The sequence below is a fragment of the Opisthorchis viverrini genome (genome assembly GCF_000715545.1).
Source record: "Opisthorchis viverrini unplaced genomic scaffold opera_v5_14, whole genome shotgun sequence".
NCBI lineage: Eukaryota > Metazoa > Platyhelminthes > Trematoda > Opisthorchiida > Opisthorchiidae > Opisthorchis > Opisthorchis viverrini.
Genome location: NW_008751670.1, coordinates 2,713,096 through 2,740,343, shown reverse-complemented (window position 1 = coordinate 2,740,343; position 27,248 = coordinate 2,713,096). Strand labels below are relative to the sequence as shown.

General features: G+C 45.2%; 2 protein-coding genes across 2 annotated transcripts in view; one reads left to right on the top strand and one right to left on the bottom strand.

Moving 5' to 3' along the window:
• The window catches only part of T265_12771 (hypothetical protein), a gene marked incomplete at both ends in the record, with an annotated part of 108,925 nt that extends 82,012 nt beyond the window's left edge, over positions 1–26,913 (top strand). Inside the window, one exon of the mRNA XM_009165390.1 lies at positions 23,722–26,913. Within this exon, the coding sequence (XP_009163654.1) occupies positions 23,722–24,139 (418 nt within the window). The remainder of the gene's footprint in view (positions 1–23,721) is intronic.
• T265_01354 (hypothetical protein) lies at positions 25,420–26,751 on the bottom strand (the record flags this gene model as incomplete). The annotated part of the gene is made up of 3 exons (XM_009165360.1): positions 25,420–25,665; positions 25,706–25,964; positions 26,000–26,751. The coding sequence occupies 3 exons, from the start codon at positions 26,749–26,751 to the stop codon at positions 25,420–25,422; spliced, it is 1,257 nt and encodes a 418-aa protein (XP_009163624.1).
• Positions 26,914–27,248: the final 335 nt, after the last annotated feature.

Here is a 27,248-nt window from a genome sequence, read left to right as displayed (position 1 = left end):
GCACATATAACTGACTGAATATATATATATATATATATATATATATATATATATGCTTCTATTATACTCCTAGTTTATATGGGGATAGAGGACTGCTGACTCATCATTCATTGCAATCCCTTGGAGTAACAAATTAGTCAGAATTTACTGTGTTCACAAATTGGAATCACTCAAGATTATTGAGACGCGCCTGCCGCTGTCTCCGAAATAGGATGAGACAGTTTTGCAGTGCTCCCCGGCTTTTCAACTTGGAGTGAAGTGCGGAATTCACACTTCGAAACGTTCTTACAATTTACGACCTATTCGCATTCTACCTTAACAAAATTTCCCCTTTCATATTGATGGAGTTGATTGAACCTATCTTGACCAACATTCTTTGAGCATGTACATCATGTTGGGACCAGGACACAGGTGCTAGTGAGCTTCTAGCTGGCAACTGTTGGGTGTATTAGGCTCTGTAACGCAACATTCTGTGGTAATGATCGAAAGATACTTTTTGGAAGCACAGCTTGCTTAAAGCTAGACAGGGGTAATCGAAAATCTATGTTTAGCTTTGAACCAAGAACATCCCAGTCAGTGGTTTCGATCGTTAACCGCTGAACTGTCTCGAGTTCACAGTATCTTATCAAACGCTCCTAATCCTCATAAATCTCCATAGTCGTAGACAAGATATGTTGTTCCCTTATTCATACACAGCTAAAGATGACGCGTAAATTCAGGCGTGGAATGTTTGTCGAGAAGATTCACACTTTGAAATTTCCCTTGAATTTTCCCTTGATCCTGTTTCGGCCTGCATGACCTTGTCTTCACGCGGGTGGTATCTCGACCATACACCGAAAGGCTGAGGAGAATGGATGCACATCGTATCTTTCGAACTGTACCACACACATCGTCCACTAGTGGTTTACATCACGAGGCCAATCTGAATCGTTAATTTGGACTAAGTTAGAAGGGATTCCAGATATCACCGTCCAGTTCATAGGCAGTATTGTCAACAGAAGTGATGCTTCCCCTTTTCCTTTCGTGAAACTTCCCCACGCATTGTGGCTCTTTATTTCTATTCTAAAAATTTTCGGCAACTTTCCGTTAGATGACTTTTTTTCCGTGCACGCTGGCACGCATCCATGCATGCACACGCGCACACCGGCTTTCTGCCTTTTGTCATGCAGCCCTGGCCACCACCTGGCTCTTTGTCCTGCTAGCCAATCAGCACACACCCCTCATCGATTTGCCGGTCTGTGTATCTCCTTGTCCAATTTCTTTCCCATCAGGGGGCGGCCTTGACTGTCAGCTGATCGCATCGGCTGATACCTTGCTATTTCCGGGCTTTCGTGTGGGGACTAGTGAGTCACAAACTAAGAGACGGTGAATAGAATTATGATTAAGATAAGGCCAAGGACTATCGTTTAGTGGTGATTCACGGTTCATTTGTTTCTGCTTGAACCTGGATACCGGGTGAATTTGACAAATGGGGAATGCCGTTACACTGCCTATCAATGTGCCCTATTTTGAATGGAGTGGAAATTTCGCTACTTGAGAGCAGTCCAATGTTTTCCACAAGTTGCCGATCCTCGTGGAGAATGTGATAACTACCAAACATTAGGGATTTGGTATTGAATTAGTTGGCTACAAAACAGGTTGTGATTGGTCTGAACTATAAAAATAACTAGGTACTGCAGTTTACTTTTAAAGGAGGTCAGAATGGGCGTGACAGCCGTTGTCGTATTTGATCGGTTTGAAACTCTTGCATTAGTAGGCCTCGTCAGCGACCGCTCCGCATTCGCCTTATCCTCTTTTAGATACCATTGTTCTGATACTGTTGCCATAGCTCTGAAGTCGGTTTACAGACACCGTAACTTAGCTGACTTTACAGCCGAGTTTGCCCTTATTTCACCAGTGTTTACTTTCACTCTGCATGACTGCGATTGCTTCGTTGTTCGCGCATGAGTTCAGTAGTCCACACTTCTGTTTGACCGAATAACGATGAATGAAGTGAGGTGATTGGTTAGGAAAGCGATATTGTGAATGACATCGAGGTTTGGTGGTCGTTGGCTTGTTCGCTGAGCTGGGCAATTTGATTGCAAACGTTTCACCACCAATCGAGGTGACATCATCAGTGCGTTATTGAAGAGAGTAGTAGTGCGTAGCGGTGGGTTAGTAGTTGTGCGTGCACGAGCTACCGACATTCTCCTCTATAGAAAATATCGAGGTTTACGGGCTAGCTAATCAGCTTGTTTGTATTGGTATTTCGCTGCGTGCGATGCGGTACCGTGTTAGAACATGCCTACAGCTGTTGTTGAATAATGATATCTCTGTAACTAACTGGCTTGTTTTTCTCTTTGCATTTGGTGCTCACAGGGTTTCATTATGATCACCGTAATCTATTTTCTCCTTCTCTTTTCTCCTTTTCTTCTCTTCTGATCGATCTTTGAAGGCTTCTATTCTTTGGTTTGTCTGTGTGACCCTGCCCTCTAGTTATATAGACTCAACTGGAATGAGCAACCTAAATCACGTTGTAGGCTATTTTTAAGCAAACACAGAGCATGTGATATAAGAAAGCCGTATATGTTTTGTTTGACCCCATTCCATATACTACGTCAAACGCGTCACCTGTGTCTGGTTTGGTTGACTATAACGGGGCCCGTTTCTTTACTGCTGCGTTCTATCTTATTTGCGATTGTCTAATTTGATCTGGAACCTCACAACTAGTTTGCTTACATCTACTAGCCGTTTAAGAGGTCACTGTCCTCGTGATTCTTTGATATTCTCATCATATTGATCAGCTGTTCTTTTCTTGTTATCCGAGGCCCAACGCTTGCATTTGGTTCTTGTTCCTCGTGCGTGTTATCAACACTTGTTTCCTGGTTGTGGAACATTCATCGAAAGAAACTCCGTTTCTGTTTTATCGACCTTTCATTGTGCTTTACTAGCAATCTAGTGCACACACTTCTACTTATCATGTCTCTATGGTTTAATATTGTTCACAAATCCACAAATCCATATAAAATCAAACATCAGTGCGCCTATCGATCTATACGGTTCGAGCTACTTCTTGTCAACTAATCAGCACATGAAAGTGCTGGTGGTGGTGCTGTGTGTGTGCACTGTTTGTGAACGCAAACTACTGAATGCACTACATTATAGTGAAACATCGATTGCCAGGCGCCCCATTATGCCCGCCCTCGAAATGGATTCTTCTTGGCGTTATCCTCTATTTGTACGGAAACACTCCGCTCCGTCAGGGATATTGCTGATACGTACACTCCGACGCATTCCCTTCAGATTGACTTCAGATCTCGTCTGTCCTCCTTTGGTTAGTGTGAGTTGTAATGATGGTTCAGTGTTACGTACAAGATAGCTTAGTTCTAGCTGGTTACGCCCTAGTTTGCCGCTAGATCTTCTACGCCTGGTACGTCTGCCATGGGTCTGTCTTCTATTTTACAATTCAACGTCATAATGCTTACTCACTACAGTTCTCTCAAGGAGGAAGAACAGGTTACTATCTACTACCATTTTTGTACGTTTGAATATATGACTATACGTGGCTCACCACACAGGTGATTCTCAGTAAAAGTATCAGTAAAGCAACCCTCCTTTACTTGGAGGTGGACTTTACGCAGGAGTAATTTACACTACCCGACATACTGGCTTTTCTTCAGAGACAAAAACGCCCATCAAGCACAAACTCGTAAACTATCTGGACACGTAGGGGTCACCTTTGCAACACTAGGAAATCCCGGAGGAATCTGGCGCAAAGGCTTGCTTTAGATTTCTTGGGAGTAGCCTTTCTTAGAGACCAATATGTCTATCCCGGTCTGTAACTGAGAGCGGACTAAACGAGTCATCGAACTTTTCACGGAAGCATGACCGTGAACGTAGTGCACAGTTCTCAACCTCCATAACCGCGTGTTTCTGAAACCTAGCGGATGCCGTGTGCAGCTGTGGATGAATATGTCTGTTCGTTCAACTCGGTTAAAATCTGCGTGTTTCCCTTGGCTTGCACACCAGAGTCATTGGAAGACAAATATCTTTCCTTCGGACGTGTGCACTTCCACTTCGGTCGTCTCTTTGTCGCACACCTGCTCTACTTGTCTTTCGTTATTACGTTTCACTACTTCCATCCATCACGTGCTACTGAATGCTTTTCACCAGCTCACCACTTGTTCAGCCCACCTACCTGTTGAATGCTGGCTTTAGCCTGGGCCTGGTTAATTTTTCTGGGCAAATTGTGTGGTTATTCTCATCGCCGATGTCAACACCCCCAACAGTTCAATTTCAGTTTCTAGCCACCGGTTTTTGCTTAGCTTTGCACCTAAGTGACAGTCATCGTTCCTTCAAGGAGCGTCCGAAGGCGTCCAGCGACAGCATTCTTGCAACTGTCGTTGGTTTAATTGCTTCCTCTCAGTTTTGGTTTCACATGGAACCCATTATGATGTAGCGTTTGCAGTTATATCCAAAGGTACCAATTTCCTGCTGTGACACTGGTCTTCCACAGAGGATACATCTTTTTTATTACCAGCTCGCTTACTAGCAACATTCGCCTAGATCCGTGCATCGGCTGAACTGCCATTAGTCCCTACTGCAGAGTTATCAAAACCTGCATCTAGGGCATCTAAGTGGGCAGCACCTGCGTTGTAGCGGCACAAGGTCGTTGTCCTAGCGGGTAAATAGGTATTTACAGTTTCCGTTACATCTGGAACTTTTGTTCCAACCCACTCGTGCCGAGACACGTTTAATGCTCAAAACTTGGACGCTCCATGGCGTGGTCACCAAACACTGTTAACTTCGCTTATTAGCATTCGGTTTTCTAAACAGAAACTCACCGGACGAACGCCACTGGCACTGGTTAGTGGCCATATTTATCAGCTTCGTAGCGAAGAAGGTGCCTGTGGTGGTTGTGATGATGCACACCATCTCCAGACTCCTTTCCCGTTCTGTTCTCTTCAGTATAGGGCTTTATTCAAACACATTTTCAATGATATATAGCAGCTAATTACCAGTGCTGTACGCTAATCTTTCAGTGATGATTTTAGTTGATCTGTCGAGCAAGTTTCTAAAAGGCGATTTACACCGTAGCTTAACAACCTGACTAGATCTAGAGTCATTCCAGAGAATCATTTATTGTATGGAAGCCAAGACCAACGTATCTTCGCCCCACAACTAAGTAGTTGTTGATGGTACCTACATGATGGTGCCTCCTTCCACATCATGAATGTGTGGCACGTGTAGAAGATCAAATTCATCTTACTTTGTCGGCATTTTTTAAATCATGTGATTACTTCTGGCGAGCTTGGTTGCCAAGATGTCTTCCACCGTATCCAACAGTCAACAGGAAATTGACGGAACCATCTAACATTCTGTTTAGGTCGATTTGTCCCCAGAGTTGCTACAAGTACGATGTGTAGTTGATTTGAATATACAGGTTTATTTTTTATTGACGGTACTATAGCATTTTGCTCTTTATCGATTTGAACCACCCCTGCCCACCATTGTTGCTAGTCTCATGGCCGTTTGAACAGCCATTTGACACCATGGTGACTTTGTTTCACTAAGGTCAAGTTTCTGTTGTCTTATTTGAGTTCAATCGCTGGAACCTTCTGTAGCACGTGGTTCAGCCTCATTGGACTTTTTCAGGACAGCAAAAAACCCCAAGCTTGTCTTTCTCAAGGTAGTTGCCTCATATGCTAGCAGTTGACATTCCGTTCAACCACGTACTTAAGGTGCATCTGGAGTATTCAGACCAAATTAATGCTAGCAGTTGACATTCCGTTCAACCACGACCAAATTAACAGCAATCCACCGTAAAAAAAAACACATAAGAGAACAGCTTCGGTGCGAAGACCAAGGTAGCTGTTTGGTGTCTGAACCCGGACTAGGTTACTCCTGTGTATCGGGTCTGCGCGCCTTCATTACCACTGAAAAATCGAACGAAACATCGTTGGCTGTTTCCTTCAGGGGGCATAAATACGAGGTGCATCGACTGTCAACAAGTATAGGTGTCCAATTTGGGAGGAGCGAATGACCACCAGACCGAAAAACGGAACCCCACTGGTGCTCTAGCGCATTTCAGATTATGACCCATTTGAATGGTAAGCAGATTGTTGTGAGTCTTGAAAAGCCCAAAATTAACTCCACTGAGCTCAGGATATTTCATCAGGTCCTTGATACGGGTTACGTGGTTACTGAACCCTGACTTTTGGTTTGGTAGACCTGGGAAGTTTATCGGCCCTTTGGCGCTCCTGTTTCCTTTTGTTTTCACTATAGCTATGTCCAGAAAAGGTCATTTGAATCTGCGTAGACTGAACGGAAACCACTCACTCAATTTAGGACATTGTTCAAAACAACAATAGTTCGGGTGCCTACATCTAATGACCTCAACTGACGGTTATGGTGTGGTATGTTGGCGATAGTTTCCAAGTGTTCTCCCTTCAGCATGTTTTTCTCTAGCTCTGTCATATCTATATCCTTTAGTATGTATTCAGCACACTCAAAACTCTGCTTAAGGCATACCATAGAATCAGATACGCGAGCTGAAAGAGTGCCTGAATAGCTTAAAGCAAGGCCGTTATGCTCTAAAATGATCTTTCGGCACGTTGAATGAACATTTTGAAATAGAACTATATCGAACTTCCAAGCTAATGTGGCTGGCGGTGCTGCACGTTTGTAACAGTATCATTTGCGACTCGATTAAGTTTTTCAATACGCTTTGTTGCAGCCTAGTTTCCATTACCCCGCAAGCGTAAACACTTTTGTTGCCGGGTAATAACTCAGAGCATTGTAATAAGGCTGTTGACCTTGAGTGCCCCCATTTTTGGAACGAAATTCATTGTACTTAATTGGGTGTGCATCGAAGTTGGGGGCGAAGGATACGATGCAATTGACATAGCGGTGAAATGCGAAGTCCGTTGCTACCTTTGGTGATAAGTACAATATTTGTCACATCTCACAAAGTAGTTGTGTATGAACCGCTGTTTTCCTACGACTTGTCTCATTGTAAGAATCCATACTGTTGCACGGTATGTTTTACGTCTTTATTGATGAAATAATATGCGTACAGTATTTCAGAAAGGGAACTGGAAGCCAGTTGAAAAGCACAGTTGTGCAGATTCCAATCCCGGTAGTCGAATTGCAAGTCTAAGTTGTAAAACCACTGGGGTCCTCGGGCCCATTCAGGTTTGATACAACCTCGCACGTGAAAGGCGTGTGCTAATCTATATGTTAATAATTTAGCTATTAAAATTAGCCTTATGTTGTAAGTAGTCCGATCAAGGACAAGCAACGTCGCCAGGAAATTCATTGCCTACGAGCGGACGTGTGAACAGCGTTTCACCTCCCGATGAGCTCGAGATGGCTCAGTGGTTAAGGTGTGAACTTACTAACTGGAGGGTCCGTGGTTCGAACCCGACATGTAAATCTTGACTGCTCCTACCTAGACTTGGGCAACATGGTAGTAACTCGGCCCTCGTGATTCCTTCGGTTTGCATAGCAGCTAGGCACCGATAGGGTGCTACAACTAAACCACCATTATTATTATTGTTATTACCCAATCATAGAGTTACCCGTAAGACGCATCAACATATAACTAACCCAGGGCGTCTTCCGATTCACTCCTTATTTTGTGGTTCCCATGTGTTTTACTGCGGATAAGCACTTTTTTAAGTGTCCCAGGAAGGAGGCTTTTGATGCCAATTTTGAAATATGCTATCGACTTTATGTTGGTCTTTGGAAGATTAAAAGATAGATAAAGAGAAGATAAAGCGTTCAGCTGCAGCACCCTCCCGGTGCCTAGCTGCCATGCCACCCTAAGGGAGCACGAGGGCTGGGATACTGCCAGGTTGCCCAAGCCTAGACAGGGGAAGTCGAGTGGCGGAGGTCGGATTCGAACCACGGACCTTCAGGTTAGTAAATCCGCGCTCTAACCATTTCGGCCATTGGAAGATTGGAGATAACGCAACCGTTTTGGGGCCAACCAAACAGTATCATTCCACTTTAGTATGCCCCCTGTACCTACCAGGAGAAAAGTTATTCAGGATACACCGTCCCAACACACGTCTTTCGACTCAATATAAGTGTCTGGATGCTGTGGAGCGCTTCAGATAGCGTGGACGCTGTAGTGTTTCTAACGAAGACCTGCCACTACGTGAACCTCAGGGTCATAATCGCTAGTTGAGCTCAGCAGACTATGGCGTCCACCTTATTACTCGCTCGCTGGGCATGTACATAATATGTTTTGCCTCACATAACTACTGATGTCTTCGACCCTTGGTAAATTCACAGAGCCATGGTGAGTAAACGAATATTCCTTTGCGTAGCAGAGACTTCAACGAAACTGCACCCGACCTCAAAAACGGTGGCAGGTATGTTCAATCAACTCCAATTGCTGGGTCATTCTCTATATATGCCAGTCCTACCCAAAGCTGTCACCTTGTTGTGGTGATCGGGCTTCTGTTCTGCAATGATCCTGGGGGAATGTTAGCTAGGAATCGGTTCTTAAAGGTTTAGCCATGCCAGGAAAGTCAACGGGAAGCAGCCTGACGAAGACTAGTGAGGACAGTACGAATTTACCGGTAAATTCATACTGCCCTCTGCGATAGGAGTGTGAAGGCAAAAAGGCGTTTCCCCCAGGCGGCCACCTATCCATATTTATGGAAGCAGCGATCCTGCCTTTCCCCGAGGAAGGCCGGGTTAGAAGAGGTCGGCTCTAAAAACCCCACGCTCCGGTTGCCCAACGGTTGACTGTGACCACTGGCACACTATTCAGTATGGTTGAAATACAATAAAAACCGAAGTGTCCGATGCAGCTCAAAAGTCACCTGCCATGTGCAGTGATACTAGGAGTGAGACAGTAATCCCTTAATCCCTGAGTACTCGCGCCAGACCGACCCTTTACAGCCAAGTGGGTCAGACTATTGAGTCATTGGTTCCGGGAAGGGTCCCCCAGGAAAACCCTAACAACTGCTGTCTCGCGGTCAAAGGCTCAAGGTGGACTATCTCAACCAACCCTCCTTCGGTTTTGGCAACCAGGAATTATCGTTCGCCCTCGCAGCTCTTCGCTCACCACCCTCCCTCACACCCCCATCGAATGATGAAGTGCGATCAACTAATCTACCGGTCTCCTAGCCATTGTCCCGTGTCTAAACCCTCGCCCCGAAAAGTAAACCAAAAACAATCACTTACCAACCTCAGTAGATCTAATCCACGTTGCGGCCTTTAGTGTCCATACTCTCTGTCGAATTGGGTAACAGGCACTTCTTGCTGAAACCATGCTCCGTCTCTCTGTCTGTCGATGTATGCTGTGTCTCCGAAACACATAAATAAGACCCCACTTCGGTCGTGCACCTCAAGCCGCGCAGGACGAGCTCAGAATTTCCACACTTAGCTCTTCTGGTATCTGGTGATCCCGACGCAAAGGCTCGTGGTATTTACGTTGTGGGAGTTGCTCTCAGCCCCAAAGCTGGAAGCGCCTTACTAGACTGGATCCCAGTTCAGATCCCAATCTAAAGACGATTGTCTTCGCGCTGAGCGGATGTCTGGATCAATTGAGGCCAATGCGGGTCGATACGGCAAGCGGTGTTTATTTGTCGTATCGGCGTACGCTCCGACAGACTGCACTTCTGAAACTGAGAAGGATGGGTTTTATCGAGATGTGTCACGACTACTTCAGTCAACGGGAAGGATGGATATTATAATCATAGCGGGTGACATGAACACTTAATTTGGCCGAGTAATTTCGGAATAGTACTGGAAACCGTCGAGATCAGCAGAAAAGCCGTATCAGCAACCAGCGACTCTGATCCTGCGAACATCTCATAATCACGAGCTTTAGGAATGGCGGAGAACGCTGGTAGACTTCGAAGACCCAGTAGATGGAGAAGGCTTTCGCTGCAGGCAGCAGCCGCGCTGTGTTTTAGCCGATTCGGTCAACCGGTCAAAAGTAAACAACTGTCAATGAGAACAACAATCCGCTCGTCTTGAGTGATAAGCTGAACACTTCCACCGTTTAGCTGGTCTCCTTCAACATAACCGTTGGAAGAACGCAACGGGCCTGGATGGATCATCGACACCAACGCGCCATCAACAGCAGGCATACGGCGTGTGATATCAATGTTGCAACCTGACAAGGCACCTGGCTCGGATGGCCTGCACCTCACTTTCTTCAAATAAAATGGCGAGGTCCTGTTGAACAGTCTGTCAACCGCACTGCAGAAGATTTGGAACGAAAACAAAATCAGTCGAATGGAGCTCCTCAACCGTCGTCCTAGTTTTCAAAAAGGGCGCAAGAGTGTTATGAGAACCATCGTGGCATCAGTCTGGCATCCGTCATATCTAAGGTGCTCTCTGGCAGTATTTAGCGCAGATTGATCGATTATCGGTAGGGACAGATTCGTGAGAATCAACCTGGCCGAGGATGTGTTGTGATTTGCTGGACGGTAGTGCAACTCTTTATCGATCCCTTGGATTTTGTGGTATAGGCAACTTGTAGTTAATGGTGGGATAGCGCTTAACCCAACTCTTTTTCCTACTTTTTTCGCATACATTTGAAAGAAAACTTATGGGTATTAATACGGTAGCAAGCACCAGTTTAATTTTGCTGCTGATGGTCGTGGTGATATGGTGTTGTTACTCATAGTTCTTTAAGACTGATATCAATTACATATCTCCATTCGTTCCAAACTACTGTCTATGCCTGTGGCTGCAAGGAGGTCTGATTGTCTTGTGGGGACTAAGCTCAGTCGGTTTAGAAGTTAGTGTGTTTAAAAGTATCACCGGGTTATGTTGACAAGTTTAGGTAGCTCAGTTTTGAACTGAGTTCGGATGAGACAGAAGAGGTTGGGCGCCGTGAGCTTTCGGTTCATCGGGAGGATACAGGGACTTACACAACCAGTTCATTAGGTGAAACAGCCAGGAGTTTTGACCACCAAGGATGGTCTTTTTCAAGGAACGAAATCGCCGAGCTAAGCCTTGTAACATTTGTTTTCCCCTAGACCAGTCCATTGTCTCACAATAACTGGATAGGTCCGTTCGAGTGCAAACGTAAAGGTATTGGAATTCTGTGAATGCTCCTCCCTTTTCATGGATATGGACGCTCACCCCGACCACAACTAACACATGTTCGTTTGTCTTCAAGAACCCATTCACTCAGCAAACCGGTTTTATGGCATGCCACTTAATCGTGTGTTGCCTCAGGGGTCGTGGAAAGCAGGACAATGGGGTTGCTTTGTCTCGTCTACCACAGAGACGCGAGCGAAAATGTGCCTGTTGTGACTCATTGTCTGTCATTTTCAACATAGTTTGTCCATGAGGTTCTGTTGTTTTACCGACTCACTGCATCACACAACCGTCGATGTTCACCTGACCACATAACCTAATCGCTATGGGGAGCACATGCTTAGTTGCTTAGGACAAGTTTCCATGGTCGCGCTTGTTGTAAACTCTGATTCATAGACATTTCGCGTCAACGAACAGAATCCACCTGATAACAACTCGGTGAGTAAGCATTTGTGGGTTATGCCATCAACTTATCCTCAGGTTCTTAGCTGTACCTCAAATCTGCACTGGCGACCTTGGTGAACAGCTGAACCATTGTTTTGTGACAGTGCCCGTTGTGCTAGGAGGCTAAAAAGGTGGTCTGATTTAGTGTATCGACTAATAGGTTACCTCAGTGACGTTTTAGGCTGTGTTGTGACACTCTCCATTCGCTCTAGATGAGCCTTCACTCGAATTAGGGAGATACTCGGATCTTAACGTCAGAAACCAGCCGGTATTTTTTTTGCTGAGTTCAGGCCTACGTTGACGAGCTCAACCGAGTCTACTCGCCGCTATAGTGGTGGTGAAATAGAGATGACAAATGCAATACAATGAAACAATTTGTTGTAACTTAATGGAACGTGCAACTTTTTTATCTGCCCATCTGTGCTCGAAGGATAAATATTTCTTTTCTGTTTGATTAAAGCAACACATATAAGTATTGTCACCTCGTGATAAGCAAGTTTCCAAACTCAACTCAAATTTGTTTCCGTTCTTCGGTCAGAAGGCTATCGCAGGTTTATATCGTAAATCAGGTTACACGTTCTCCGTTTTATTTTACATTGAGTCTGTATAAGAAACAATCCACAGACTGAGCGAGTTTCGAAAAGATAGCATTTTGTTACAAGCACTACTTACCGAAATTCTTAGGAATGTATTTTCATGTACTGCTGCTCTCGGCTTGATGAATCTGTTTCCTCCTCGTCAACTGTCAATCAAGTTGTGTAGTGGCTCTAGTCAGTCATCAGACACATCGCTCCGTTGAATATGCCCATGTTGTTTCAGAACGGCTGATGTTCTGCCATCGTGTGTTCCGAAACATCGGTCACTATCGGGATACTGTCACATTTGACAGGAAGGTGCAGTCATACACCCCGTATGTGAGAATATGCTCTGACTGAATCAGGTCGTGTCACACGTGATTTCCAATTCAAATGAATCGAGTTCATTAACACAAGCAAAATCACTGAAAGGTTGGTTGACCTTGACGAAGCGTTTCTTTCCAGTGAGATTTTGCTTGACGTGCAGTGATGGCTGTGTACCTTAGGTTGATCTAAAAAACCGTCTCATTGGAAGTTGAAAATCGTGAATGACCCGAAGTTGGTTAAGTTCATGTTCGGAGTTAGATTCATCTGAGCACTTACGTTAAGTAACTCCAACGAACGTAAGCAGAGCCAATCGTACGGCCGGCCAGCACAAAACTCGTTTTTTGGAATGTTCTGCAAGAGAAAATGTAATCTGCTGTACTGTGACACGATTTTGTGACAGAGTAACGTTGTTGCTGACACATTATCCCCACTGAACTCGGACGTCCTCGTAGGAGAAGATAAGCTGTCAGCCTGTCAATGGGACTTCGATCGGTCGACATCCAGTTGTTGTGTCCAGTGGAAAAACGATCTGGCCGTTTATCAGTCGTGATTATCTACTGACTTTTAGGCCCATTTCAAAACTGTTCGTTCATATTGAGTAGTTCTCATGACGTCGGTACCCACTACACCGGATCACATCGGTAATTCTGTGTCCGATTGAAATTGTGGTCTAGCTTGTGATGCTTTCCCGCTCACCCGTCTTCTTTACAAACGCCTGAATTTAGACCGTTATTCTCATTCGGAAAATTTATCTGTTTTCGAAGCATCGATTATGAAGTATATCAAACCGATCGTCGGCGTATAATACAAAAATGCTTTCGTGAAAAAATGAGCCGAACTACCTAATTTGGGCGGTGCTATCCATTAGTACATCAGAACTCGTTTCAGTTCCGTTTCTCCTACAACCTTACTCATTGTCCTGTACACGGTTTCATCGCGCCCTCATTTCGTCTGCATAACGTAAAGATAGAAAGTCATATCGCGTAACTGAGGTCCATAAGAAGAGGGCCTTCCTGTTAGGCATGTTTTGTCGTGCGTCTTTTCGGAAAGAAGTCACCTGCAAAAGAGGCTCAATGTCCCGCTCTTCAGAAATGGCACTTTGGGAGATTGCTGCACACAAAAATGGTGACTAATGCGATGGGTGGATTTGATGGATGGATACCCTTTTATGAACACCAGCCGACGATCACTCCGAAAGCGTCTATGAACTTCAGGTAGAGAACGATGCTGACCGAACTGAAAAATATTTCCGCAGAGTGTGGATCTCGAAAGTTACCAAAAGCATGGTATATATATACATATATGTATATATAAAGATTTCAAGATATTACCCGTATATTTCGTCATATAACCAAAAACTCGTACGTCTTCTCAGCATGGATCCCGTCGTGTGTGTTAAAACATGTTACAAACGTGCTACAGATATACACTAGATTTGCTGACCAGTTTATATTCTGACGGAACAGTGCAATCGCCTCATGGGAGGCCTTCACCTGGTAGGCGAACTCTAAATGTCACTGCTGAAAACAGTATCGTCACCCTAGTCACTTTACTCCTAGATATACCCTTGCATCTAGGTGTTCAGTTAACGATGATCATTTCTGCTATGAAGCTAGTCAGCAACAAATAACACGAGGCGACTGCGGAATTCCTTATTCCCATTTTCTGTTAGACCGATCCCGTAAAGGAAGTACCAGCATCCTACAATCAGTAATGCAACTCCCGGAGGAAATACTATGAACGACCACGTCAAGTCATCTAAATATTCCACGGTTATCATACACGGTAGAATTTTATCCAAACTCTGGATAAGTGGAGCGACGAATTTGCAGACCTTAAACTCTGTAAGTCCTGATTCCACCTGTTTCATTGGTTGCTCTCTTGCGGTGCCTTCGTAACACCGTTTACAACCGATCGATCTAAAAATACGGACACGGACAATGGGGCTCGCAACACCGTCTGACGATATGTTGGAAAACATTGTGGTAGTGATATGCATTCGGTAGGCGGGCTGTAGAGGGGAAATGACAGCGTAAAATCCACAAGTACCGAGCAACTAAGGCACCTATCTTCCTAGTAGACCACCCAACTCTCGATTTTTATCGTTGTCCTCACCAATTTTGCTTATCTGATTAAGGTGTACAACTTATAGGTTCTTTTGCGAGAGAAGGCCTTTGATAGTTTTGTACATGTTGCATCTACGCCAAACAACTGGCGCAAAATAAAGCCGCAGTGTCAAGTTGGTCCCCTGCAATTAATTACTTTGAGGGTAACCTAGACACCTTGGGGAATAACAAGAGATAGAGGACTATTTGCCAGCGAACTATGGTATGCACATTCCAGCATTGTTGATCAGGTGGCTGTTGGTCTGTTCGCGGACCTTGGCAACCAGCTTGCAAAGTGTTTCGTCACGACTCGAGGTGACATCATCAGTGCTTTTATCCAATGATGTCACCCGGACTGGTGACGAAACGTTTGCAGGTTCATTGCCAAGCTCGGCCAGATTAGCGGTTGATTAATCAAGCATTAATGGAACGTAACTGAGTTGCCCATATTCGGGTACATTTCCAACATCCCAGCATATCCACTGTTCCTTTCTGAGCCGCTGGCCGTACAGCCAACCCAAACTACTGTAAACGCTTACTCAAACAAGAAAAGCTAAACTGTCCTTAACCAAGCTGGGAGAGAGCACGGGGATGAACAATTTCAGTTGGTGAACCGGCCTTCAAGCCACAGTTTAGTCAGTCACCAGGCCGCTCATCGCACGAGATGCATCGAACTTACTGGAGGATAGGAGCGCACGGTTCTTACCGGTATAACAGTTTCAGTTACTTGCACTGCTGGTTGCCACCTAGTGATTGTCCGTGGTAAAGAAAGTTGAACTAGTAAGCATCTGAAATGCAGTCACTCATTGCACTTTGTATTTCGCGTGTTAACGAGTTACATCAGCGCATGCCATCAGATTCACAGGACTGATGTGAAATTTATACAGCCCTGTTATAACGGTGCCCGCATATTTAGTTCAGTTGTACTGAAAGGGGGGTTCACACTCTCGGTTCATTTTTTAGTCTCCACTTTCAACAAAGCCATAACTGCGACCAATCACCGACCACCTTTCAGTTTGCCAACAAGAGCTGCTGTGGGTAAACACGACATGGCGACATTCGCGTGCTCGACATCTGTATTCCGAATTGAGGGATGGAGTATATTGTCAGTTTTTGAAAGGAAAAGGCAGCTGAAATTGACTTCAAGACCTCTTATCAATCCAGACCTTCCTAGGTACCATGTGTGTTAGAACCTGAATAAGAACTAGTCCAGCTTCTGCTGTGTTTGAAGAGATAACTGACAGTTGATGTTGCTCAACTTTAGCCAGCTGTTTTTCCTATTTATCTCATCTCTGTTTCCGAGGTGGTTCCCAATGCTCCAAAATGTTGCTCCGGAGAACCAATTTTTCATCTGAAACACCAGTAAACAAAATTACGGTATTAATCGATTATCATAAATCTTAGACACGCTCCACTCATGTCAAATCGTTTACAACTCTTGTCACACACTCGCGTATCTTGACATGCCTGAAAGATAGCACCACTGGAGCTAGGAACCGTAAGTTAGACTGAAAAGCGAAAATCATATGACAATGGGCTCTGATACGATTAGAAAGCATCTTTTAGATACGTCAACTATAAAAGTCGCAAAGCAGGAGTGGTTAGCCCTGGAGAAGCAGTCAAACGGGCGTTTTGTTCTGATTGGGACTCAACAGGTGGATGTGGCTGGATTCGACCGTTTGATATCCAACACTGATTACCTAACTTGGCTTAAAATGGCATATTGTGACTTCCTCAACAATGCAGACTTTTGTCTGTGATTAGATATAAGAATCAATTAAAAGCCCCTGCAGAGTCTACAGTACGCTCATTATCTAAGAAATGTTTATTGTTCGGTCGTAAATCCGCGATTTCGGACATAACTCTGCTCCGGCAAGCCACTTTGGTACATGCTCCCTTATTTCTTGTCCTTACTGTATCTCGTTCCGTTTTTGGGTTGCTTTAACACTCCTCGAAATTCGTTGGAGATCTAATTACGATTGACTAATCAAGCAATCGTCCCTAACTTTTAACGACCCCTAAAGAGGATCCGGTAACTACCAGGTCACGACTTTGGAGTCTTACGAGTGATAAATGGGAGTGGTCAGTTCTAGAATTTACGCACGTCATGTGCACAAGTGATGTCGTTGATTGCTTGGTATGAATGAACTTTGAACGATCGAATCATGCTACACACACCTGTTAAGTTTAACGCAGGAAAAAAAGTATAATGGATTGTTCTCCTGAACCGACCAATCCTATTTTGCGATTAACATTTGCTACATTCCAAATCTATGGCTTGAGGAATCGTGAAGACGTAGGACCAACTATCTGAATATCCATCAATGGTCACAGTCCAGGCAAATCGTAATGTATATCCTAAAGTAAACAAAACATCCATGTACTTCCGGAGTGGTATGTGCTTAGGTGTTTTGAAGTGGCTGCATGGTGGGACAGTTAACGCACGCATTGAACGGCGACTGGGACAAGTATCCGATTCAACCTAGACCCCTGTCGAATTCGACGTTTGCCGAGGGAAGTGATAAATAATAACCGTCATGGCGGATGTCGATCATCTTGCTGTCTAAAGTTAGAAACAAGACCAAGTCGCTCCAGATCCTCAGGTATGGGCAGCTGCACTACGCGATATTAATGGAACCGGCTTATCCTCCAGTAAGAGCTAACCACAATAAAGTGGAATGTGGAGACCTGACGCAGCACGTCCGTAGCGGCAGCTGAAAGATCAATAAACATATCAAAATAATTCAGTTACGAAGTTGATTATGAAGCTTCCTTTGATCGAGAATGTAATGATCTAGTAGTATGTGCCGTAACAAGTAGACGTTATTCCTTACTACACTTCAGTTTTGTCATCATACAGTCCGTAGAATTAACTGTCCTGCTTGTTCGCTATTGGTTCCTTTCCGTTTGATGAACCAGTGATTTAGGACTCCTGCTATCCACTTTTTCATGCTCAACAGTTTCCCTTATTTGATTGATATTGATTCCATAAGATACCAAGTTACAGAAGTTAAAATTTACTCTTATCCGTATTCTTTTTTATCTTTTTTGTGATCTTTTTTCTTTTATCCGTACTTTGAAGCACACTTCACTAGATGCCAGGTAGCTTCGTATTCTATCAACGCTAATGAGCGGAAAGACGATACACCTAATTTGGATGGGAGCATCTAGATGACTTGACGGCTAGGGAGCAGAGCTACTGATTAGAAAGCTAGTGAATCGAGCCCCAAACCTAGCTTTTCGATCGTTCCTCTCTAGCTTGACGAACGTGGTAGTGTCTTACTCTTCGTGCTGTGTGAGAACCGAAGGGGCATTCTGGCCCAAATGGAACTCGACAGTGAGATCTTGAGGAGCTTTCAACAACCTTATAAGTAGCGTGTTACGTCAGGAAGATACACTGTGATACTCCAGATATAGAAGCACGGGGTGGCCTTTGTGCAGCACACTCGGCTGAAGCACATCACAAACGAGGAATTCAACTGGGGTTCAGTTTAGTCCTCGTTACCACCAAAGTAATTTACAAATGAGTGTATTCGCTTACAAAATTTCCTGTGTACATAGGTAACTGGTCAGGTGAATATTTTTTACGTTGCACTTAAATATTCTCGCGGATTGCAAGAATTGAATACGAACATTCAACAGCCTTTTGGAGACGAAGTAGCAGCCACTTAGCCCGTCTAGCACGCCGTTACTCACTAATAGAACGCCAAATACTACTACGTGGGCTTCACATGAGATGATAATAAATTCAATCCCCTAACGATGATAAGGTTGTCATGTAATGCTGGCCCCACACCCCATAGATTAGTACTACCCCGACCTTTCGCGTCTGCACACAGATGAGATTTTCGTGGTGGTCGGTCCGTAGATGGGAGGGCAGCTAAGAATGACCTTACTTCCTTCGGTATAATAACCGTTCGGTTTAAGTAGTCGCGCGCGCCAATGTACTACGCTGCATGTTTTCGTTAGGTACGCGAAATTATGTCACAGCCAGTAGGGGAATGGACACCTGATTCATCCTTACTGGTACCAATCAACGCTGAGTGAGTGCACTTGGGTTCGATGGAGCAACGGGCTGTTTACCATTACAAATCCGCATACTCAATCCAATAAATTAGCATGGCAGGATGGCAAGTTGCACAAGAGGATATATAACTTAATAGACTTAAACAATAAACTGTCATCATCGGCAGAGACACTGTTGAAAATGATGCCTCACTGCCGTACAAGACCTCTGAGTGAAAAAAGAGAAGACAATGGATGAGGGAGGGGATTGGTGCTGGCGAGTCGCAAGCATTCTGAGGTGTGCACAACTTGAAATGCTGTCAGACAAGTTGGAAGGAAAGTGACAGCACAAACGCCACTGGCGTCAATTCACCGCCGTTTCTTGCGGTGCCTTTATCCAAGCGCAAAGGGGATCGCGGGAATCCCATCCTGGAAGGTGGACCGCACGAACAACTCAACTTTTCGTAATCTCTTTCACACCCTTCTGTCAGGTCATAGGTTGTTCGTTCCGCGATTTCCGCCATTCTGACGGTAGCACAGAAAACAATATTCCCTCGGTAGACGTTTTGGCATGCGTAGTACATGACTTGCCACTGCGGCTGGTGGTGCTGGATGTCCTCCTCGACTGAAGTGATAGCTGCGCAACCAAATATCCGTTTTCTAATTATCCCATCTGATCACCTCAATCCTAATTTGTTCCAGCCGATTCCAGCCATAGTTTTAAGGCATTGGTGACCATGTCTCACAGCTGTACGGTACGAAACGCCTGTAGCCTGGCATGCGTCCTTTGATGCCAAGCTATACGCCTTTTTGATGCCACAAGTGGCGATGATTGGCGAAAACAACTATGGCCTTTGAGGTGTGTACGCTCACTACGTCTGCCACACTGTCATTTCTGAGATACGTATAGCATTCCACGGCTTCCAGTGTCATCTGTTAGATACATGTTCAAATAACTTACGACCTGTATCATAACTGCACCTTTTGGTCGCAAATCACATGTTGAAAAACTGGACGACGTTGGTCGGCTTTTTTGGTAATGCCTCTGCGAAAATGAGAACGTCGTTTGCATGTTCCAGGCCGGCAAGGTTCTCGCTCGGAGAGAGCTGAACACAGGGAGTTTGGAGACCTTCGAGTGTAATAATAGTAGTCGTTCAGCTGTAACACCCTTTCGGTGCCAGCTGCTATGGGAGACCTTCGAGTGTAATAATAGTAGTCGTTCAGCTGTAACACCCTTTCGGTGCCTAGCTGCTATGCCATCCAAAGGATGCACGAGGGATGGGATACTGCCAGGTTGCCCAAACCTAGACAGGGGGTGTCGAAGGCAGATGTCGGGTCCGAACCACGGACCTTCCGGTCAATAAATTCGAGCTCTAACCACTAAGTCATCTCGTCCCCCCGGCTTTCCAGTGTTCGTCTCAGTATCTCATCAATAAAAGGATTAAACAAAAACAGAGGCAGTGGACAACTTTATCAGACACCACTGTTTGGAGGGCTCCCCATACACTATCACGCGCCCACGAGTGTGTGAATACAAACAGCATGTGATATTCATGCACTTCTGGAGCATACCTGTTGCGCAAGCCTGTGGAAAACAGCTAACGTGATGACATAATCGAACGCACTCTTGGTGTAAAGGAATACCAGGGTCGTAGGGTGCCTACACACATGGCGTTGCGAACACTTGACGGGATTTGAAGATGTGCTCCACACAGCCCATTCCCGGCCGGAATCCTGCTGGCTGTTCTCGGGTTTCCTCTTCATGCGCCTTCGTGAGACGAAGTGAAATAAGCGACGCAACAAATTTGTTTACAACGGGGGGGTCAAACTAACACATCTGTGATCGGCACACTCCCTGTGAGCTACCTTTTTGATGATGAGCACCACTATAAACTATAGTTGGTTAAGGTCTATTGCTCCCAAATAGAAGCAAATAAGTTACAAAATCACTGACTGTCGACTTTATCTCCGTCATTAAACGGAGTGATGGGAATTAGGACCAGCAGCTTGGTGACGCTTGAGACAAAAGGCATTAGGCTGTCTCTGAAGAAGTTGGGGAGGGGGAGGGTTAAGTTCATCATCGAGGACTGTTGCCAGTCGAAAATCCGGCTGAGCAACTGCAGGGTCATGTGTTCTTTTCTATAGATAGGCAAGCCGTCCTTCTGGGTGACTGGTTCACAGACCGCAAACAGGCGACTCAGGTAACGACTCAAGCAGAAACTCCAAGACTCGGTGAATTACAACCACACCAGCAAAGCCAGCCCGTGCCTTCCGAATCAGCAGAGGTGCGCAGCCAGAAGTGAGTTGAGAGCAACGGATCTTGAATCCCCGTTACAGGAGACAGTACAACAGCAAAAAAATGAGCTCAGCATGCATACAGGAGCAGCCTGTTGTCCGACTTGTTTGAGAATGAGAACGGTAAAAGCTGAACTGAGGTTTGAAGAATGCTCTGGTTGTCTACGGTCGTCGCAACCGAATTAACGGTAGATATTGCAGGTAACGTCAATGGAAGGCGTGCTTAAGAGGGGAGACGAGGACATCTTCTGAGGATATGTCGCTGGCAGAGATTGTTACGTTAGCCCCATCGTGGAATGCAGAAAGCACCTAGGCTTTCCATGGTTCCCCTCTTCTACGAGACAACAGTACGCCGATATCTAGGTTTTCGCCACTTTCCTCAACAGGCTGTAACTCGATATATGGAACACATGGCCGAGCTGTCCTAGTTAGCAGCGCGGTATACAGTTCTAAAGTTGACTGAAGCTTTGCACTTTACCAACACTGTGTGCTTGTCGGTCACCTTAGTTATCACATGCAAACGCCAAATAGCTGGGAACCAACCATCGGTCTTGGTAGAATTTTGACCGCAGCGTCCAACCAACTTTGACATTGGAAATAAAGCCAATTTATGACGCCTTGTGCGATCAGCCACTATAATTTGGGAACTCGGCCCCTCCTCACACAAGCTATTGTATTGTTACTCCTTTGGCGTCGAGATTGCTTAGTGGTTATAGCGCGCGTTCACTGACAGGGAGGTTTGTGTTTCGAACCCAACCTCTCAACCTCAACCCAACCTTGAATTCTCCTGCTTAGGCTTGGGTAACCTGGCAATATCTGAGCCGTCTTAGCATAGCAGCTAAGCACCGGAAAGATAAAAGCTGAAAGATTCCGATTTTTGGCTAGTTTCGATCAAGGTTGTTGATCGAATAATTTAGAAATTCCGGTGAAAACTTGACCCACATGTACCTTGCGATCGCCACACCGTATATTGTTTGGTAAGACCTAAACTGACTGTAGACGGGAAGAGGTGACCAGTCGGTGAGACCTACGGTATGGTCCAAAGTTAGCAAGTATTGTCAAACACGCCAGAGGCCACGCAGTGATCTTCATCAATGGCTAGGAACACACAGCGGCTTGTCAATCAGTGGTGAACCTCTGTCCATCGAGCCCTATTTTGATTTTATACTTATTTACCCTCATAGGTGTCAGTCTTCGTTCCAAAAGGTCTTTGGTAAGGTATTCGAAACTCATACTGAGGAGGCTAGCGAATACTCAGCGTTAGTTGCACCCGGGAATTAACCATTGCATTAGCATCTTATTCGTTCCCGGATTAGAGCTCTACCGATCAGGACCACCATCCACGGTAATCCCGTAGGCACTTACCTTAAGTGACACCACATACAAGACGTTCCACACTAAATCAGAAGTTTTAGTGCGCGACGCCTCCCCAACGGTTTCCCCTTAGGTTGCCTTCCTTGCCGATATACAAACTCACTACCTTGCCGAATCCCTTGTGAATTACCCGGGGTGCATGATACTATTTTTTAAAACTTTCCCAGCTTCGTTTATTACGGCTAGCCACCCATTACTTTTCTATATCGTTTGTAAGTACCCATTCCAACGGTAGCACAGGCCAATTTCTCCACAAGCCTAGCTTAGGGTCGTGGCCGAGATCGGTTACCTATTTTGTTTCGTAAGTTTCCAACTACGTGTATCGTTCAGGAAGGGGCGATTACTCTACAGAACTGTTCACAGTAATCTGCCTCGTCCCGAGTATGCCTGCCACGAACCTTTCGTCAGCTAGGGTTCGGGGCGGAAAACGGTCACGCATACAGGGCAGTACAGTTACTTCAGCCTTAAAGGCTATGTAAAGTGGTCTAAAGGCCGTTTGAAAACGTCTTAGGTACTCGGATCTGAGGGAGCGGATCTCACTTCCATTGAACGGGACAGCTCGTCTGGTCTTGATGAGGTGACACGTAGGCAACTACAACTTCAGTCCTTGTAATGCGCACATCGATCCATTTATGCCGTTCAAGCAGCTACCAAAACAGTCCACGAAGGTGAAACTAGTTTCGCATCCTACACAGAGGGACAGAACTTCCCGTAACAAGCCCGGACATTATAAATGCTAATACACGAATCAGCGGATTATTGGTGTGCATGTGACACGACTTAAGCCAAGTGAACACATTCCCTTGACCCCTCTGACTACAAGTAATGTGCAAATAAGACGTGAAATATTTGCGAATCTTTGAACCATGTTTCTTTGGCTGTGTATAGAAGACTGACCCTGTCGACTGCATGATGCATGACGCTTCTTAAGTATCAGGTACTTTGATGAGCGAGCCACCTACTCAGTTAACATCCTGATTATATTTCGTGGACCTCTATTCCGTGTGATAAAACCGTCGTGGCACGCGCGACTGGTGCAGCCTACATTTCTAAGATCTGAACTATCATACCAGATGTTTCTCAAAGAGGACATCATCAATTTACTCGATGCAGTTGGTTGGCATGATTTCCTAGCCCAAAAGAAGTTTAAATAGTCAAATCAAACGAAATCGTTCAGTTGATATCCCTTTGAAGCATAGCTGCCAGTCAACTCGAAAGATGGTGCTCCAACTTACACGGGGGAATTCTCGGTCAGTAGCTAGCACACTAATTTCGCAGTTCTCTCGACTGTGGTTAGGGAATTGTCTGAAAAATCTTTCAGTTACACCGGCCGAGTCTCATCCGGCCCGTAGATATACATACACGGACGTCTTAAATTAAAAATATCTCTAAAAAGGCACACCAAAGCTCAAAACGAGCCGGACGAGAAACAAAAGCAGGAAGCCAATCAAACACCAACTCTGGGGTTCTATCGCTCTCTGTCAGTGTCTTTTTCCACCCATAACTCACCGTACATCTGAAACCGCTTTTTTCGTTTGACTTTTCAGGAAAACAAGACTCATGGTACCCTTTCTGATAACGATCCCGTTTTCGGTCCTGATGTACTTCGGAACACAAGATGCAAGAACCCTGATGGAATACGGCCAACTGTTCAAGTACACTGACGTGCATCCAGGGCCTAACCCTGATCATGACCTTATCACCTTACATCGCCACGGACACGCTTTCGGTGGATTACCTTGGCTATTCTGGATTAGCCTCGGACTGTTAATAACGCTGTTTCACTTGTTCTTCTGCAAGATAATCTACAACGAACTTGTGCGAGACCACTCCGATGACACTGAGAACCCATCGACATATGCTTCGCACCTGCGATCACCTCAAGCTTTGGCAGCAAGAGCATACATCAAAGCGCAGGTGGCTTCCAGACGAAGATCGAACAGAGACTGGGACACTATGCCATGAAACGTTCGAATCATGGGCTATTATGTTTTGTACTGAAATAAAAACGGTCAACTGTAATGCTCCGAATTCAATGTATATATACACATGGATTAGTACACGGCAAAATAAAACTACTATTATGAACAAGGGGTAGGCTAAGCCGTACTGCAATGAGCAGGTCCAGCGATTTCTCCGGCACAACAAAAAATGAAGAGGGACGTAAACAAGTCTTTTAGAATCAAAATGGCAAAGTTGAAAATAGCACAGGATGGTGGGCCGACAGAGGTGACAGCACCGGTACAGAGAAAAAGATCTCGCCGGGTAATTTGAGAACATCACGAGAGCTCTCATTAGCCGCCGTCCTGTTCGTCTGATTGCTCAATGCGCGTGACTGGCGGAAGCGAAATAACTTTGTACAATGGGATGAATTGTTTAGTTCCAACATATGAATGGACGCTATCGGTGGAATACGGTGGTGTAGGAAGAGAACCACGCGAAAAAGCGAAAAGTCACTAATAACGTCGATCGGAAGTCGCAGCAACCGATGTTCATTCTCGTGCAAAAATGCTATCGGACCACCATCAACCACCGACATCCAATCTCCTGTACAAACATACGAGTTAAGCTAATGTACATGAAGTTTTACAAAGTATAGGACAAAAATAACAGGCGCTCAAAACCATAAAAGTATTCGACCGACCAAGCACATCGATAAAATTATGATCGTGCGAGCATCACCGAAATTTTTATCACAGATACCATGAACTCCGACGGCTAAAAAGTATTGTCACAGTTCACCGATGTACAAAGTTGAGGAACATCTTCCGGTTGGCATAAAAGCAGCTCAGACCAGGATGACAGTCCCAGCCGCTACGCGAAAGATTAAGGTAGTGCAAAAATGCGAAGTGGGGAGGAAAATGCCTAATCCAGATCAATCTAATGGCCTGACAAGTCTGGGTGTACCGGGGAAATCTGAGTTCACACAAGAACTGAGAGGCACAAAGTTCCCACGTTTAAATAACATAAGACAGTCGATTCACAATGAAGACGGCGGGGAACAGCTTATGAAAGCCGGTGTTCAGCCCGTCGACACACTGAAGCGTGCGCAATTGAGTGCCAATCAAGAAGAAATGAAGGACAAGTCGAGGGATGGTCGACAAGACAACAAAAACGACCTAATTTACAAAATACAAAAAGGAAACAAAGTGTCAACCAATGGAAATCTTGCAGCTAAAACCGTTTTACTGACGGTAGCCTACCTGAAGTTGAGGGGAAACGAAAGAGAGCGGTGATGTATCCATTCAACTACTCTTGTGGCCACTGTTCGAGTCAGCTGGTGAACTTCGACCTGAGTGGTCAGCACTATGAACATTATTGCGGTAAAACGTAGAAGCACAGGAAATTATATTCCGGTTGGTAGGCGCAGCATCGAGCTGTGGACTAGAGGTATTCATCCGCACCCAGGTGTTTGATACGCCGTTGGGACAGTAGTTGAGACCGTAAACCAGGTTCACAACGCGTTGGTCAATTTTGCCACCTCCATGTTCCTACATGACGGGTCGATAACAAAGCCAGCACAGAACTTACCTCTAGGAATCGGAAAAACGTCTCCCCAGTTAGCATAGCATCGCTGCCCGCTTGGTGCCTCAGACCGATACGGGGAACGCGCATAAGATCAGCAAGCTCTTGGAGCCCGCTTTTAGGGAACCTGTGTTCACTCATCATTGCCTTTAAGTCGACAATTCGGGGGAAGAAAATCAACAGTCGTTTCTGGAACTCCTGGAAGTTGTCAGGCATTTGTTTCCAATCTGTGCATATCTTCATCATGTACGCGAAATCGTACGCACTACAAGAAATGACAACTTAAGCAAAACCCCTTACCTGTGGAAACCAATCCAAGTTATTCGATCGTTCAAAGCGAGACCGCTCGCAATGAAGGCCTCAGCAAAATCGTTCAGTTCTATTCCGTTTCGTTTCAATTTTTCAAAGTCTATTCCGGAAAAGGCCAGTAATTTGATAGAATCATCAGCGTATGTATCGTTGTCAACGTTCCACTTAATGTTAAACTGAACCGTGGATACGTCACCCACTGTTTGCCCTCTATCGTTAAAGAAACTGAAGCCGATTTGTATGGGTTTCATCATGTCGATGTTCACTTTGATATTGTGATATGCCTGCTCGAAACTGTTCGCGTACTCCCCAAAAACTTTGGCAACAACACCGGGAAACTCCGTGTCGACTGCAACATAGCGGCACTCACGTCCCAGTTGTCGAAGGAGCTGCATGCCTTCGTGGAAATTCGGAGCCCATACGTCCCAAACACGCCGGTGGAAGTGATCCGTAGTATGGCCGTGCGGCAGAGGACTGTGGTCTAAGTGTGTTGGATGTTGAGCACTATGGTGTAAATGACCATTTTGGTGGGGGTGCGGGTGGTGGCTTTGAGTGTGATAGGCGGCCTGTGGGGCATATCCATCAGTGGTGACTGCCATTCCGTTTCTATATCCAAACTTTCCACAGGGTGCGCCAAGGGGTGAGTCCGAGTGAGAACCAGGTAGAATGTGAGTAGAGTAACCGTTTTGTGTCACAGAGGGCAAGTCACGAAATGGGTGCATCGAGTAACATAGGTGACACATTCAGCAGTTTTGTCTGAAGGAGATGAGGAAATCATTGAAACACATAAAACAGAACATACATTGATAGGCTGAGCGAACTCCCAGATACTCACGAAGTGGTTGCATGCGAAATACGGAGGAAACGGCTGCCCGCCCAGATTTTGCACTTTCGCTTAATGGAACGAGCCCAGGTAGTGCATTCAAACAATGTTATGAAGTTCAGGCAGATTTTCAACAAAGGATGCTAAATTCGCATGTTTAGCTGAAGTCAATTGAAACCTGAAAATCTCTCACTTAATCGGTGATTAAAATGCATGTACAGCGACTGTTAAAACGATCCGGCGGGTTGTCGATTGCTGTGCTGGGTTCGATTGTGCCGGACAGGGAGCGCTCAATATTCGCACATGGATTCGCACGGATTGATACACAGGATCGAGGCTTTTGCCCAAGATTCCCGGGTCTGTTTTGTTCTTGTCGGTCAGTGGTTGTCGTTCACCTGAAAGGCACAAGTGAAAAAG